Source organism: Rhinopithecus roxellana, chromosome 4 (assembly GCF_007565055.1).
Source record: "Rhinopithecus roxellana isolate Shanxi Qingling chromosome 4, ASM756505v1, whole genome shotgun sequence".
Lineage (NCBI taxonomy): Eukaryota > Metazoa > Chordata > Mammalia > Primates > Cercopithecidae > Rhinopithecus > Rhinopithecus roxellana.
In genome coordinates, this window is record NC_044552.1 from 9097423 (window position 1) to 9114366 (window position 16944).

General features: G+C 47.6%; 1 protein-coding gene across 3 annotated transcripts; it reads right to left on the bottom strand.

Annotated features, from left to right (window-relative positions):
• Positions 1-414: 414 nt before the first annotated feature.
• On the bottom strand, positions 415-9063 carry LOC104657369 (transmembrane protein 14B). Of its 3 annotated transcripts, none has more exons than XM_030928752.1 (6): positions 8939-9063; positions 7566-7696; positions 7162-7238; positions 6194-6295; positions 2164-2254; positions 415-918 (listed from the first exon to the last, which is right to left on the bottom strand). In XM_030928752.1, the coding sequence occupies exons 2-6, from the start codon at positions 7586-7588 to the stop codon at positions 867-869; spliced, it is 345 nt and encodes a 114-aa protein (XP_030784612.1). In that variant the 5' UTR covers positions 7589-7696; positions 8939-9063; the 3' UTR covers positions 415-866. The 3 variants fall into 3 exon arrangements, with proteins under 3 accessions (XP_030784612.1, XP_030784611.1, XP_030784610.1); XM_030928751.1 differs by having other exon boundaries at positions 7547-7623; positions 8917-8982; XM_030928750.1 differs by lacking the exon at positions 8939-9063 and adding an exon at positions 7932-8372 and having other exon boundaries at positions 7547-7696.
• Positions 9064-16944: the final 7881 nt, after the last annotated feature.

Consider the following 16944-nt stretch of genomic DNA (forward strand, 5'->3'; position numbering starts at 1 on the left):
GGCCAGGAGTTTGATACCAGCCTGGGCAACAGAGCAAGACTGCATCTCTACAAAAAAATAAAATAAGTTAGCGAGGTGGTATGCACCAGTAGTACCAGCTATTCAGGAGGCTGAGGTGGGAGGACTGAACCCAAGAGTTTGAGGTTACAGTGAGATATAGTCGTACCACTGTACTCCAGGCTAGGTGGCAGAGAAAGACCTTGTCTCTTAAAAAACAAAAAAAAATCCTCAGAGGTCATTTTGAAACAAGCTTCAATGCAATGTACAATCAAATAACTTTCCTTGGTCCTTAAATTTCTCAAAATAGGTAATTTCTAAATATCAACAAAATACTTTCAAGTTGCTATATCCTGTGGCTAGCACCATGTCATTCTATGAACTAGACAGCTCTGGCAATGAAGACACCATAGGAAATATTATTTATAGTAAACTTTATTTTCAATGATATTTCACTTAACATAATTTCAAAGTCAGTCTATAATCTAAGATGAGCAAAAGAACAGATACTCTATTTTTTCACACTGTTCCTCAGAGCACGGAATGGGGTTTCAGGGTTCTCAATGTCAACACCTAACATTTTACCCTTGAGATTTACCTATAGATACAGAAAGAAGAGATAACATCGATACACAAGAATCGAGCTCTATGAGGGTCTCCATAAGCTTATGTTACATCCTCATTATAACCTCTGTAGGGTTATAATGGTAACAACTGATTTTCCACCCCTCCGCCAAGGTTGGTGTCTTTTTTTTTTAGGTAAAATGTCAGATGCAAAAATGCTGCACTTAGTTCTCTTAATACATTGAAAACAGTGGAAGATGCAGATTTTTAATCCTTCATGAGTTCAAGCTGGAACATGACTTCTGCTAATCAGATGTCATCAACATACGAACTCCAACTTTGGCGGCCATCAGCAAACTGTTTAAAAGAAACAAGATAGAAAACGTCAGGTAAAGGACAGAACAGGCAACTATGTTTTTAAGGAACTAAACTCTGCAGGTTCCTCACAACTGCGTGGGGGAGGAGGTACTAAGGCAAGAGTGGTCAGAGGTAAAATTTCCATCCCTGGAGGAACCAGAGGAAAAGCAAGCCAAGGGACAGTCTCATACTGAGGTCTTAAAATAGCACACATGAGCTGGATCCTAATCCAACTGCCAATAATTTGAAGAGATGAAGAAACGGAGGCAAGAGAGAGCAAGGCCGCCCCACCCTCACGGATCTGATTAATGGTCAAATCTCCAGCCTCTCAGTTTACTGCTCTAGACTTTGCTCCACACTGACTCTTTTGCTTCAGGTATAAAATATTACACCAGCAGCATCGCAACTATGATGAGAGTAGAGTATGTAATCTTTCCCCAAAACAGGTGTGTTAAAATTCCCCTGCCTTCAGCACGTCTTTATCATACTTAACAACCGATTTTTTTGTTTTTCTTTTTTTTGAGACGGAGTCTCACTCACCCTGTTGCCCAGGTTGGAGTGCAGCGGCACAATTTCAACTGACTGCAACCTCCGTCTCACCAGTTCAGGTGAGTCTCCTGCCTCGACCTCCCGAGTAGCTGGGATTACAAGCATGCACCACTGCGCCCAGCTAATTTTTGTATTTTTCATAGAGAGGGGTTTCACCATGTCAGACAGGCTAGTCTCGAACTCCTGACCTCAAGTGATACTCCCACCATGGCCTCTCACAGTGCTGGGATTACAGGTGTGAGCCACTGTGCCTGGCCTACAACTAAATTTTTTAAAAACCACAATTTGGTTTACATATTATAATCAAAATTAGAAAACAGGATTCAATCAAAATTCCCTTTTAGCAAAACTTTCTATAAAAGACACCTACACATCTAAGAAATATGGGACCCCACACATTCCCTGCAAGTCACACAAAAGGTTGCAGTCATAGCTTTGCACTAAAACTTCTGCCACCATATAGGGAGGAGCTAGGACCAGAGAAGAAAGCCATCTAGACAGTGAATGGATATACTCATGTCATTGTGACATTCAATCAACCATTGTTTTTGAAGCATCTCCTATTAGTGTATAAATCAAATGTCAGCTGATGCATAGCATCAGATATCCTGAAACAAGTAAGGTTTTGAATGCATAAAGTATCCTGGGGAATAAACTGAATTCTACATGGTAAAGAAGAGTAACAAATGAAAGTACCTGGCACCTGCAATTAAACCTACAGGCATGACTTTTCCATAGTAGTAGGATCTCAATCCCAAAACACCAACAAAAGTAACAGATGTAGCAGCTGAAAAAGATACAAAGAAGGGTCAAAACTCATTACATCTTCTATGCAGGGGAATCAGAAGTGGACCAAGCCCCACCCATCTCTCAAGGGTCACACCTCACCCTATGCTTATTCCTCCTTCTCCAAGTGGGGGGAGATTACTGGCTGCCCACATCCTATGGGTCCAAGTACCAATATTGGCCAAACAGGGCCTTTCACAGCCTGGGCCCTGCCTGCCCTTCCAGCCTCATCTCTTACCACTCATCTTCTGCAAAACCCCCCCTTTAGCCATCAATGTGTTAGTTTTCTCCAAAATGCTGCTGTTTCTCACGCCCTGCAGACACTATTTCCTCTACCCTGCATGCAATTCCCACTGGGTAACTGTCAAAGTACCTACTACATGTCAAGCGCTGTGCTAGGTCCTGGAGAATAAAAAGGTAATTGTAACTGTCTTTGCCCTTTTACAGTGCTTCAGGTCTGATGGGACAGACTTTAAACAATCACACAAAGAAAAACAAGGTACAATTTGTTCTTCAGGTATAATTGATGCTACACAAAAAAGCTCAACACGGGATCAACCTATTCAGGGAGATCATGCAAGGCTTTTAGTCAAGGAAGTGAAGACTGGCTGAGATCTGAAATTACAGGAGTTAATAAGCTGAAGGATGGGAATGCCCTTTCCAGAAAGGCAGAGGGGACAGTACATGCAGAGGCCCGGTGGTTGACAGGGAGCATGGCACATTCACCCTAAATGGGCAGTGTGGCACAGAAGTCAAGATGCAGTCTGCAAGTAAGAGGGGCCAGGCCACATGGAGCCTTGAAGGCCATACTAGAGATTGGGTTTTCATCATAAGAGCAATGAGAAGCTATTAAAGGCTACTAAGCAGAAGGATGCATCAACAGAGTTGCATTATTATTATGATTTTTTGAGACAGTCTCACTCTGCAACACAGGCTGGAGTGCAGTGGCATGATCTCAGCTCACTACAACCTCTACCTCCCCAGTTCAAGCAATCCTCAAGTCTCAGCCTCCCAAGTAGCTGAGACTACAGGCACCTGGCACCGTGCCCGGCTAATTTTTTTTCAATTTTAGTAGAGACGGGGTTTCATCATGTTGCCCAGGGTGGTCTGAAACTCCTGAGTTCAGGCAGTCCGCCTGCCTTAGCCTCCCAAAGTGCTAGGACTATAGGCGTCAGCCACTGTACCCGGTCCAGAGTTGCATTTTGAAAGCATAGTTCTAGATGTACCATACAGAACAAACTTCAGGGAAACTAGAGGGTACATGGGGATACCAGCTAAGGAACGTCCTTGGGAATGCAGGTAAGAAAGAGGGGATAACTGGGACTAAGATGATGGTTGTGCAGATGAAAAAGAGGACAACTCAGGATAAGGGCTGGAGATAGTGTCGAGAAGACCTGCTGATGGATTAGTCAGAAAGGGGGCGGTGGAGGGGAAAGAGAGCAATCAAGACCCGAATGGATGGAGAACAGTAGACAGGAGGAGTGTGTGGCCATGAGGTTAGGTCCGGGCAGATTCCTGGAGACATCTGAAGGAAAGTGGGCAAATGAATACATGAGAATCCAGCCTGGAGGGGAGACAAATTTGTGTCATTTGTGTATTGGTGGAAACTAAAGGCATAGACTTTGATGATACTTACAAACTGTCAAGTGAGTAGACAAAAAGAGCCTGAAGAACTTCAATGTCTAGTGGCCAAAAAGGAAAATGAGTTGCCAAAAGAGACTGAGAGGATAAAAAGGGAAACCAGGAGAATGGAAAATGATTGGTCAACCATGCTGAGAACTGCTAAATGGCCAAGTAAAATGAGGACTGAAAAATGTAGATTGGATTTTGTACAAACACAGGTCACTGGCAGCCTCAGGGAGAGCTGTTCCACAAACACAGGGATAGAAACGGAGACTGAGATGGGCTGATCATGTGGGATGGGAGAGGAAGCATAAATGATCTTTTTCTTTCTTGAAACGGAGTTTCGCTCCTGTTGCCCAGGCTGGAGTACAGTGACTTCATCTCGGCTCACTGCAACCTCCACCTCCCAGGTTCAAGCGATTCTCCTGTCTCAGCCTCCCGAGTAGCTGGGATTACAGGTGCCAGCCACCACGCCAGGCTAATTTTGTATTTTTAGTAGAGACGGGGCTTTCTCCATGTTGGTCATACTGGTCTCGAACTCCCGACCTCAGGTGATCCGCCTGCCTTGGTCTCCCTAACTGCTGGGATTACAGGCGTGAGCCACCGCGCCCAGCTGCATAAATGATCTTTAAGAAGTTTTTGGTCTACCTGCCATACCACCCTGAACATGCTCGATCTTGTCTGCTCCCAAAAGCTAAGCAAAGTCGGTCCTGCATGGTACTTGGATGGGAGAATACCACCCCACCTTGGGGGAAATACCAGGTGCTGTAGGCTTCTGGCCTCCCACTCCCTCCCTCTTGCCCTCTTGGCTGGGCATGGTGCCTCACAGCTGTAATCCCAGCACTTTGGGAGGCCAAGGCGGGCAGATCACCTGAGGTCAGGAGTTCCAGACCAGCCAGGACAACATGGCGAAACCCTGTATCTGCTAAAAATACAAAAATTAGCCTGACGTGGTGGGAGGTGCCTGTAATCCCAGCTACCTAGAAGGCTGAAGCGGGAGAATCACTCGAACCCAAGAGGCAGAGGTTGCAGTGAGCCAAGACCGCGCCACTGCACTCCAGCCTGGGCAACACAGTGAGATTCTGTCTCAAAAAAAAAAAAAAAGAAGTTTATGAAGAGGAAAGAGACAAGCACATCTGATTATCAATGGGGGGATCCACCTAAAAGGAGGACTATAAATACAAGACAGGATCCTTGCCGGTGTAAAGGTCTGGAGAAGGTCAGGGAGAAGACACCCAAAGCCCAGAGGAGGACACTGGTGTTGGACAGGAGGGAAAACAGGAGGAGGTGAGGCTTGGAGATTAAAGGCTCCAGGGAATCCCCACCTGATGGCTGCTGTTTTTTCTCTACAATAGGCATGAGGTCATTTGCTGAGTGGAGCAGGATCAGAGAAAGGGAAAAAGCAGGCTCAAAGTCATTCTGCAGCATGAGGGAGGGAGCTGTTAGGCAGAGCTAGGACCTGGACGCACCTCCTTCCCCAGCACACCCCATGAGCCATCACTGACCTCCCTTCCCAACCCCGGCTGATGTGTACAGATCACACGGCTTCTCCCTCCCACATGGCACTCATTCTCACATGGGGTTTGTGGAGACAGTGAGGAACCCACACTCCTAGCAGCGTCTGATACATGGGTGGAGCCCCACAGAAATGTGCTGAAAGCCACTCTGATAAGGACTCCTCGGTCCCCCACCCCACTCACTATCCATGCTGCTCAGAGGGTACATTTCCAGTCCTGCTTCTATGCTCATGTCTTACTTCCCCAGTGAAGTCAGTTGAAAACTCCTTGAAGGCATGGCCTATGTCTTATATATTTATTTAGCTGACTGCTAAAGAGGTGATTTTCAAACGGGAAAAATGCAACGTGGATGCAAACCTAACCCAGATGTGTGATATTTTAGTGATGCTGAGGCCAATGGTTTTCAGCGGAAAACCTCAACGGTTGACACATATTTGTCTTACACAAGTTTAATGCTAATTTTACTGGGTAAATACAGGTAATACAAGTTTGATGCTAATTCTACTAGGTAAACACTGAAAATAAGGCCCACAGAGGATGGATGATTTTCTGAGAGTCACACAATTCATGAGGTATGGAAATCTTTCCGTATTCTCTACATAAATGATAAACAGGAACCAGGACAATTTTCGCCACCCTTCTCCTATTTTCAAACTTTCTGAGGACTTGGACTTGGAGAAGCAGTGAAACTGTAGTAAATTAAGTGTGAAGAACTCGCTCCATCCCACCAAACCAGGGTCTTTTGGCAAAGAGTACTGCAGATACACGACTGCCCTAAGGAGCCGCTGAAGCAGACATACCTAGGAAAAGCCAAACGTTCCTTGGATCCTGAGACATCTGGTAAGAACCCAGGCCGGCTAGGCTGCCGAAGAGCAGCCCTGCAGCCAGGGCCGGCACCCTGCCTAGAGGGAAGCAAACACAGCTTGCATTGTAATGTCTGGCACTTATTTCACTAACGGAATCCACCAGATCCCTGCCCTACAAAGGACAGCACAGAGAACTCTCAACACGGCTCATAGCCAAGGTGGACTCAAGCAGGAAGATGTTTCGGGGAGTGTGCTATCTTCTCAGAGAAGTCAGGGTCTTCCCACCCCATTTTTCTCTCCTCTAACAGGCAGGGCACTTCCATCTAAGGAAAGGAAAGAAGGCCATCTTCCCTCCTTAGATGGAACTATGGCTAGGCCTTCTTTCTAAACAGGCCTGATTAACTATGAAGGGCTGGAACTGTGTACAGGCAGGACCTCCAGCAAATCACAAAAGGAAAGGGAAATAGGGCCAGGTGGTTAAAAAAAAATAGAAGATCAGGACAATAAGAATTCTTGTGTGGGGGCTGGGGTGGGAATGCAGGCAAGGACTAGGGGGCAGAAACAAGCACAGCCACTCACACACCCCTGCCTGGCCTAATGAGGAGACTTCAAAATACCAGTCTGTGTAGACCAGAGGTTTCCTCCTACATGAGCCCAGAGATGGCACTTGGGGGTCGTGGCTGATGCACGGTAGTCAATGATAATAAACTACACCCACCCCTGCCTATCTTTAGATAAAGAGGCAAAAACAAGTAATTCCACAAGAGGCCTGGCTCAGCTTCACCAGATAACCAGAAGGCAAGTGCAGGAGCTGCAACACTGACAAGGAAGCCTGCACTCCAGCTTGGGGTCCTACAGCAAACCTGACTCAAATGAGCTTGCTTCTCAGGGGTACCCAGGCACTCACATTTCACTGGAACAACGTGAAGATGTTAAGAGGCTAAGTAACAACAAAACCATACCTGTTTTTACATAGCCAACGATCCCACCAGAAACAACCAGTGTTGTGTAGCCAAAGCCAAACCAATGCAAAGGCACTCTGAAAACACGAGAGAGAAGTCAGTGCTAACCTGGCTTTAAAAACAAACCATATTGTCATAGGATGAGACTAAAAGGTAATCATTCCCCACAGGTTCTATCACTGAAAATAAGGCCCACAGAGGTTGGATGACTTTCTGAGAGTCACACATCTCAGCAAAGCCAGAGCTGGGACTCAAACCCAAGTCTCTGGCCCACAGGTCCAGTGATCCTCCCATCCCCCACGCAATCCCAGGCAGTCTACTCTTAGGGTTCTTTTCAGCTGAGGAAAGGAACTCTGGTTTCCAGAAGCTCCTGGCTACTCCATACCCATTTCCTGTCCACTCACAATGGGAAGGGGCTCTTCTCCATTCTTCTCTTCTCAGTCCAGAAAAGAGAACAAGAATCTGGGGAAAACAAGCTGGATCAGAGGTGGTTAAAAGCACAGCTCTCCAGCAGTCAGAAAGAAGTGTGTCCAACCTGCAAGTTACGCAACCTAAGTCTCAGTATCCTTCATGTACCATGAGGATAACACTGGTACCAATTTCCTGGGGCTGTTGTGAGCATTCAACGGATGACACATGCAAAGGTGCTTAGCACATAGTAACGCTGAACAGATGCCGATCATTTCACATAGGCCCACAGGAAACTCAGCAAGATCCACTGACCAACTCTATAATCAGGGAATGTGTTAGCCATTTCATCAAGTACTCACGTTATCACTAAATCGGAAAGCAAATACTCCCGTGCCCTTAATCCAACTACTTTCATGTCTCTTTCGGGGGGAGGCAGGGGTGTTGCTTTTCATCCCTGCTGCAACAGCCAATTTCAATACTCAAGTTTTTTAGAAACTTCTGCATCCAACTCACAGTTCTTGGTAGGAGGGCAGAAGAGGGGGATAAAATATACGAAAACTCAAGTCAAAATCACAGGTGACATTGCAACCTTGGAAAAACAGCTCGTATTTTGTTACAGAAAAGTATCCTGTATGCAGTGAGCCTAACAGGATGGAAAGCAATGCATACCCCATTTATTCTGTTTAAAGAATTAGGCCAGGCAAGGTGGCTCACTCCTGTAATCCCAGTACTTTGGGAGGCCCAGGCAGGCGGATCACCTGAGGTTAGGAGTTCGAGAACAGCTTGGCCAACATGGTGAAACCCATATTCTATTAAAAAATACAAAAAAAAAAAAAAAAAATCGGGCATGGTGGCGTGCACCTGTAATCCCAGCTACTTGGGAGGCTGAGGTGGGAGGATGGCTTGAGCCCAGGAGGCAGAGGCTGCAATGACACATATTCAGGCTACTGCACTCCAGGCTGGGCGACAGAGTGAGACCCTCAAGGACAGAAAAAAAAAAAAAGAAAGAATTAAGCTCCCATAAAACAGGGAAGGGCAGAAGGCTTGGGACCTTGCCCACACTTCTCAACTCGAGGCGGCACTGAGTAAGGGAGGCTTTTAAAGAGATGGAGCAACAAAACCATCAGGAAACGAGGCAACACTATGCTACATGGGTAAGCCTTTGCCTCAGGAGCTCGGGGACTCCGCCCATCCACAGCCTCTTTCAAGACAAGCAGAAAATACCGAACGAGAAAAGCACCGACCACACGGCCTACAGGCCCGGCTGAATTGGCAAGACGAAAAGCAGACGGCCGTGAAACTCCTAAATAATCCCTAAAAGTTAAAAGTGGCAGAAATAATAACCATACTCCCCAAGGAGCCGCACCGATCTCCCGCAGGCCCACGCGGTCCACAAGCGCGCACAAGCAGCCAGGCACAGCAGCCAGCTCGCGCCGGAAACGCGGTTGCGTGCGCGCTGCGTCCCTGTGCGCGCTGCGTCCCTGGGGCGCGGCAGGGCGCGGAGAAAGGCGGGGCGACAGGCGGGGCGTCGTGTCGCCTGCGCAGTGTCCTGGGAGAGGGGTGAGCAGAGAATGGAGACGGTGGGGGCGGGGCTTGAGCTGCCGAATAGCCTCACGCGCCCTGCATCCCGGGGGCGGGGAGTGGGACGGTGCCTCGCCGCGAGTGCCGAAGGCGGGGAACGGGGCGGGGAATCTCTGTGCTTCCTCAGTCCCCAGGCCCAGCACCTGCAGGGCCGACCAGCTCCAGTCCCAGGTCCAATCCTGAGTGGCCAAAAGCCGGAAACCCGGAGCTGGAATTGGGTCTTGCACAAGCTGGACCATGTAAGCGGGACCAGGCCGGAGGTGGAGGCCACCGCTGCGGGAGGAGGGCATCTGAGGCTGGATTTTGAAGGACCCCATTAATAGAGGGTATAAACCAGATGCGGGCCATCAGGGAGGATTGTCACTTTAGCCCGATCTTGTTTGTTTACACCAGGAAGGCCCTGCCTTCTACCTGCAAGAGAATATGGCGGCTGCAGAACAATGTGGCTTAATGCCAAATATCCGTTTGTTTTAGGGAGTTAGGCTACTTGAGAAGCATCTTTAAGGGGGAGAGAAAGCAAGTTAAATCTGATTTCCACGCAGCTCTGTGGATCCCGAATGTCCACAGCATGTTATCTCCATTCCCACTTCCAAGTCGCTCTTGTTCCCTGTGTTTCCTGCACCACCATTCTCTCAGTTGCTCTACACTAAAATTTGCTGTCATCGTTGACTTCTCCCTCCTCTTCATCCCCTACAAGTATCAACATAGACAAATCCGATCAATATAATCATCAGTGAATAAAGCAAATTGCAGCGCATATTCTTAAAGACAGACTTTCCACTTGCAGCAGCACCTACCTTGCAGAGAGCTAAGTTGAAGCCCGTGTCTATCATAGCGGATTCTAACCAGCCAAAGCTGATAATGACTAAGAACTTGCAGGAGTTGCAGTATGCCAGACCTTCAATTTAATTGAAGACTTTCCTGAACAACTAATAAGAGACTTGTCTTAACTAGCAGGGAATGGCTTTAGGGACTCATTCTTCCCTATGCAGGCGCAAGCCTCAAACCTTAATTAGGATCATCCACGATGATTCTTGAGCCCTTCCCTCACCTTATATTTGAAGAGGCTGAACCTCAGAGAATTAAATTACCTACAGTCCTGGTCACTGGTAGAGCTATTATTTAAAGTAAGGTCTAATGTCAAAGCCTACGTCCTTAACTCTACCATATGCTGCTTCTTGTAGTGTCGTTCCTCAACCAGAACACATAGCTCTTCTGTGTAGGAAAAGTCCATCAAAACATGTCATCAGTTAAAGAAATTGGTTTCTGCTCTATTTCAATTAGTACCAGAGTAAATCAATCAATGATTTGTGTTTGGGAATGTTGCTAGCTGGCATTAACGTTGTTAAGAGATAGCTTAGCTTTTCACTGGGGGCCCACTGCGTTATCGGAATCCTGAAACACAAATGTGTCGAAAGGGTGTGATCAAGCTATGTCAGGGAATGTTAAGGTTTTAGTATTTGGTCACTGAGGCCCATCAGTAGGTTTGGGTGTTTTGTTTTGTTTTTCCCACAAAGAGGCTTTGAGTAAGAATTGTCTGGTAGACAAACACAGGTACACACAGGTGTGTACTCACAGCAACAGCAGCAGAGATCATCTCCCACAACAGAAGAGCTCATGAAGAAAGGGAATGGAGCTTCAATTTAAGCACTAGTTTATCATTTTTGGAGCCTGAATGTGTTGAACTTTACAAATTAACAGGTCCCTGAACAAAAATGTAAAAAACAAACCCAAGTTGCAGTCCTCCCAGGTAATTCATGTCTATCAAGTGTCTACAATACCAATTTCTACATCTTTGGGAGTATTTTATAGGTTTGTTTGAAGAGCAAGGTCAATAACTCTTTCCCCAAGAAATAAATCATTAAAAAAAAAACGCCTATTTTCTTAACCTACCCCATCTGCCACCTACTTCTAGATCATATTTACTGGAGCCATAAAAATATTAGCAAAAGCATATGCAGTGCTTATTATCTGCCACTGTTGGAAGCGCTTTACATATGTTAACTAACTTACACTTCATACCAACTCTGTGCAGTGAGGACTATGAATATCTCCTGCTTTTACACATGGAAGAAATTGAGGCACAGAGTACAAGGTCACACAGCAAATGGCAGAGCTGTCCTAACTCTGCATTTGTTTCTTGCAGTGAAGAGGCTTTTTTCTGTCTCTTAGTCTGTTCTCAACAGTGACCAGAGCGCTTGTGTTGTTAAGTCTTAGTGTGCCGTTTCTCTACCCAAAACCCTCTGCTGGCAACCTTTTCTCAGGCAGTGCTTTGCAAAGCCCCACACATCCACCTCCCTGACATCGGCATCTTCTCTTTCCCCCTCACTGGTATTTCTTCCTTGCTCCCAGCTGCTTCACCTGCCTGGAACCCCTCTCCAGACAATGTTCCGGTTCACTCCCTCACCTCCTTTCTGTCTTTACGCAAATGTCACTTCTCAAAGAGGCCTTACCTGATCACCTGAATTAAAACTTCAACTCATCTGCATTTCCCCTGACAGCTTCTTTCCTTCCATGACAATTCCCTGCTAACCTGCTCCATAACGGGCTTAACCATTGTAGAGCCTACCTCCCCCTTTTTCCCATGTTCGTTTCACGGGAGTGATATTTATGCAGCATTTAGCACAGTGCCTGGCCCATAACCAGTACTCAGTAAACATGTGTTGAATGGACAAGTAGATGTGGAATGAGAAATGAGAGAGGTGGTTGGCAGAGAGAACAAAGGCCACATGTACAGATTGCCCTGGCTGTACCCAGGCTCTGGTTCTTCCTAGCTTGGCCTCAGCCAGATACACCTGTGTCCTTCTCACGTGTGAGAAGCAGGGGTGTGGTGGCAGGCGCCTGTAATCCCAGCTACTCGGGAGGCTAAAGGCAGCAGAATGGCTTGAATTTGGAAGGCAGAAGTTGCAGGTGAGCCAAGATCACGCCACTACACTCCAGCCTGAGCGACAGAGCGAGACACCAAAAAACAAACAAACAAAAAAAAAATGTGAAAACTTGGCAGATATGGCTGTTCAGGCGCTGTGGCTCATGTTTATAATCCCAGCACTTTGGGAAGTCGTGGTGGGTGGGATCACCTGATGACAGGCGTTCACAGCCAGCCAGGCCAACATGGTGAAACTCCGTCTCTACTAAAAACACAAATTAGCTGGGCGTGGTAGTGGGCACCTATAATCCCAACGACTCGGAAGTCTCAGGCGAGAACCACTTGAACCCAGGAGACTAGAGCTTGCAATGAGCCAAAATCACACCACTGCACAACAAAAGCTAAACTCTCTCAAAAAAAAATTACCATAATAGACAGCCATAAAACCAAATAAAACGTGCAACAAAATTCCTACTCTTTGTAGCCTAAGGACCACACAAAGAGCACAACATCCACTCTGGCAGCGTCCGAGAACTGGCTTCACCCTCAACATCCACCGTGGCTAACATCCAGAATCAGTGGGTTCTTTGCCTCACTGACTGCAAGAATGAAGCCACAGATTCTGACAGTGACCGTTACAGTTCTTGAAAATTGTGTACTCAGTTTGTTGCTCCAAACATTCAGATATGTGTCAATCTTCTTCCTCCTGGGGGTTATCAATAGTCTTGCTGTCAGGAGTGAAGCTGCAAACCTTCGTGGTAAGCGTTAACAACTCTATAAACACAGTGCGTCTTGAGTCGTTCATTGTCTATGCTTTACCCAAAGACATGTAGTCTTAATAGCTTCAGAAAGTGAACCTACTAGACCTTCACAATGAATGCTACAACTCGTAAAAGCAGAATAAACACAAAGAATAAGCACAGCAAGATGTATAACAGAAAACAAAAGATCAACAATTCCACTCTGGAAACTGCCTTGCCACCGGCTGATTCCGGGCAGCCTGCTTTTATTCCCTTATCTGACCCCACCCACATCCTGCTGATTGGTCTATTTTACAGAGAGTTGATTGGTCCATCTTACAGAGAGCTGATTGGTCCATTTTGACAGAGTGCTGATTGGTGCGTTTACAATCCTTGAACTAGACACAGTCACAGAATGCTAATCAGCTAAATACAGAGTTAGCTAGATACAGAGTACCAATTGGCGTATTCACAAACCCTGAGCTAGACACAGAGTGCTGATTGGTGTATTTACAATCCTTGCGCTAGACCCAGAGTCACAGAGCGCCAGTTCTCCAAGTCTCCACTAGGTTAGCTAGATACGCAGTACTGATTGGTGTATTTACAAACCCTGAGCTAGACACAGAGTGCTGATTGGTGCACATACAATCCTCTGGCTAGACATAAAAGTTCTCCAACTCCCCATCCGGTTCAGGAGCCCAGCTGGCTTCCTCACCCAGTGGATTCTGCAACGGGTTTGTAGGCGGAGCTGCCTGCCAATCCCGAGCCGCGCCTGCACTCCTCAGCCTTTAGGCTGTCCATGGGACCGGGCGCCAGGGAACAGGGGGCGGCGCCCTTCGGGGAGGCTCAGGCTGCGAGAGGAGCCCACCGCAGAGATCAGACATGGCGAGGTGCACGTACCAAGCCCTGCCCCGCCGGGAGGCAGCTAAGGCCCGGCGAGAATTTGACGGTAGTGCCGACGGGCCGGCATTGCTGAGGGACCCGGTGCAACCTCCGCAGCTGCTGGCCCAGGTGCTAAGCCCCTTATTATCCTGGGCCGGCTGGCTGCTCAGTGTGCGGGACCCGCCGAGCCCACGCCCGCCGGAACTCACGCTGTCCCGCGAGCGCCGCGCGCAGCCCCGATTCCCGTCCACGCTCTCCCTGCACATCTTCCCCTAAGCAGTGAGGGGCCTCCCACAGTGCCGTGGCGGGCTGAAGGGCTCCTTAAGCGCCGCCAGAGTGGACGCCGAGGCTGCGGAGGCGCTGAGTGTGAGGGCTGTTAGCACACTGTCACCTCTCAGCAGCGCTCGAGGAGGCCTTCAGCCCGCCACGACACCGTGGGAGCCTCTCTCTGGGCTGGCCGAGGCCGGAGCCACCTCCCTTTGCTTGCGGGGAGATGTGGACAAAGACGCGCGGGCGGGAACCGGGGCTGCGCGCAGGCGCTCGCGGACCAGCGCGAGTTCCGGCGGGCGCGGGCTTGGCGGGTCCCGCACACGGAGCGGCCGGCGCCACAGGCCCAGGGCAGTGAGGGGCCTAGCACCCGGGCCAGCAGCTGCGAGTGTTACTTAGGTCCCTCAGCACTGCTGGCCCGCATGCGCTGCGTTCGTATTCTCGCGGAGCTTCCGCCGCCTCCCCGTAGGGCAGGGCTTGGGACCTGCAGCCCGCCATGTCCGAGCCTTTCCTCCACGGTGGGCTCCTGCGCCGCCGCCGGCTTCGTGGCGCCCGGTCCTTTCGACAACGCAAAGGCTGAGAAGTGTACGCGCGGCTGGGGATTGGCGGAGCTGGGCTGAGAGTCTACTAGGTGAAGCCAGCTGAGCTGAGTCTAGTGGAGACTTGGAAAACCTTTATGTCTAGCTCTAAAGGATTGTAAACGCACCAATCAGCACTCTGTCTAGCTCAGGGTTTGTAAATACACCAATCAGTACTCTCTCTAGCTCAAGGTTTGTAAATGCACCAATTGGTACTCTACATCTAGCTAACCTAGTGGGGGCTTGGAGAACTTTTCTGTGTAGCACTCTGTGTCTAGCTCAAGGATTATAAACACACCAATCAGCACTATGTCAAAACGGACCAATCAGTTCTCTGTAAAATAGACCAATCAGTGGGTGGGGTCAGATAAGGGAATAAAAGCAGACTGCGCCGGCAGGCTGTGGTAACATCTTTGGATTAGCTTCTGTTCTGTGGAAGGATTGTTCTTTTACTCTTTAAAATAATTGTTGGTGCTGTTCAGTGAGTCCATTGTGTTTTTAAAGCTGCCTTTAAGAGCAGTGCAGTCAGTGTAGAAGTGTATGCAGTTCTTTTGAAGTAAGTGAGACCACGAACTCACCAGAAGGAAAAACTACAGATGTGCAACTTTTAAGTAGCTGTTAGACTCACTGTAAAGGTTTGCAGCTTCACTTTTGTTGGTGAGATCACTAAACCTATCAGAAAAGAAACGCTCCAGTAAACCTCTGAATGTCTGAAGGAACAAATTCCAGACACACCCTGTTTAAGAACTGTAACACTCAGACCCTGTGAGGGTCTGCAGCCTCTTTCTCTAAGTGAGGTTGGAGCCCACCAATTTTGGACACAATGTGTTGCCAAAAGTCACCTACTTTATCTGGCAGTAGCATCCTTCTTCCTTTCCCCCAGCAATGTCAGAGAAAATCTGCTAAAAGGTGAAAATAAGAACCGAAGGCTGGGCTCGTGTGTTATCCCAGCACTTTGGGAGGCTGAGGCAGGCGGATCATTTGAGGTCGGTTCCAAACGAGTCTGGTAAACACAGTGAAACTTCGTCATTACTAAAAATACAAAAATCAGGTGTGGTGGTGTGCACCTGTAATTGCAGTTACTTGGTAGGCTGAGGCACGAGAATCGCTTGAACCCAGGAGGCGGAGGTTGCAGTGTGCCAAGATGACACCCCTGCACTCCAAACTGGCAGACACTTTTTCTTTCTTTCTTTTTTTTCTTTTTTTTTTTTTTGAGATGGAACGCGGCTCTGTTCCCCAGGCTGGAGTGCAGGGGCACGGTATTGGTTCACTGTGGGCTCCGCCCTGGGTTCATACCATTCCATTTTCCTTCCTCAGCCTCTGGAGTAGCTGGGACTACAGCAGCCCGCCACCACACCTGGCTAATTTTTTGTATTTTTACTAGAGGTGGGGTTTCACTGTGTTAGCCAGGATGGTCTTGATCTCCTGACTGTGATCTGCTGGCCTCGGCCTCCCACAGTGGTGGAATTACAGGCGTGAGTCACCGCACCTGGTGGAGACTGTCTTAAAAAATAAGAGCCAGAATCTGCTAACAATACAAATGTGTCCAGAATTCAATAGAAATCACCCAATATACAGTCATGTGCCACATAACTATGTTTTTGGTCAATGAGAGACCACATTTATGATGTGAGTATGGTAAGATTATAAAACCATATTTTCAGTGTCCCTTTTCTATGCTTAATTATGTTTAGACATTCAAATACTTACCATTGGCCGGGCGCGGTAGCTCATGCCTGTAATCCCAGCACTTTGGGAGGCCAAGGTGTGCAGATTACCTGAAGTCAGGAGTTCAAGACCAGCCTGGCCAACATGGTGAAACCCCCATCTCTCCTGAAAATACAAAAATTGGCTTGGTGTAGTGGCACGGGCCTGTAATCCCAGCTACACGGGAGGTTGAGGCAGGAAAATCACTGGAACCCAGGAGGTGGAGGCTGCAGAAAGCCAAGATCCTGCCACTGCACTCCAGCCTGGGCAACAGAGCGAGACTCCATCTCAAAAAAACAAAACAAAAAACCCTTACCATTGTGTTACAGTCGTCTACAGTATTCACTACAGTAACCTGCTGTATAGGTTTGCAGCCTAGGAGCAATAGGCTCTATTATATAGCCTAGGTATGTAGTAGGTTCTACCAGCTAGGTTTGTGTAAATACAATCTGATGTTTGCACAATGTACTCGCCTAACAATGCATCTCTCAGAACGTATCCCTGCTGTTAAGTACACATGACTATACCTAGAACCAAAGACAATCAATGAATGTCAACATCAAGATTATAGAGATGTTATTATCTAGTAAAGATTTTGAAGTAGCCATGATAAAAATACTTCAAATAACTATGAACATGTTTGAAACAAATGTACTAATAGAAGGCTCAGCAAAGAAACAAGAGGTCTCAGCCAAAAAAAAAAAAAAAAAAACCAGATGGAAATTTTGGAACTATTAAATACAATAACTGA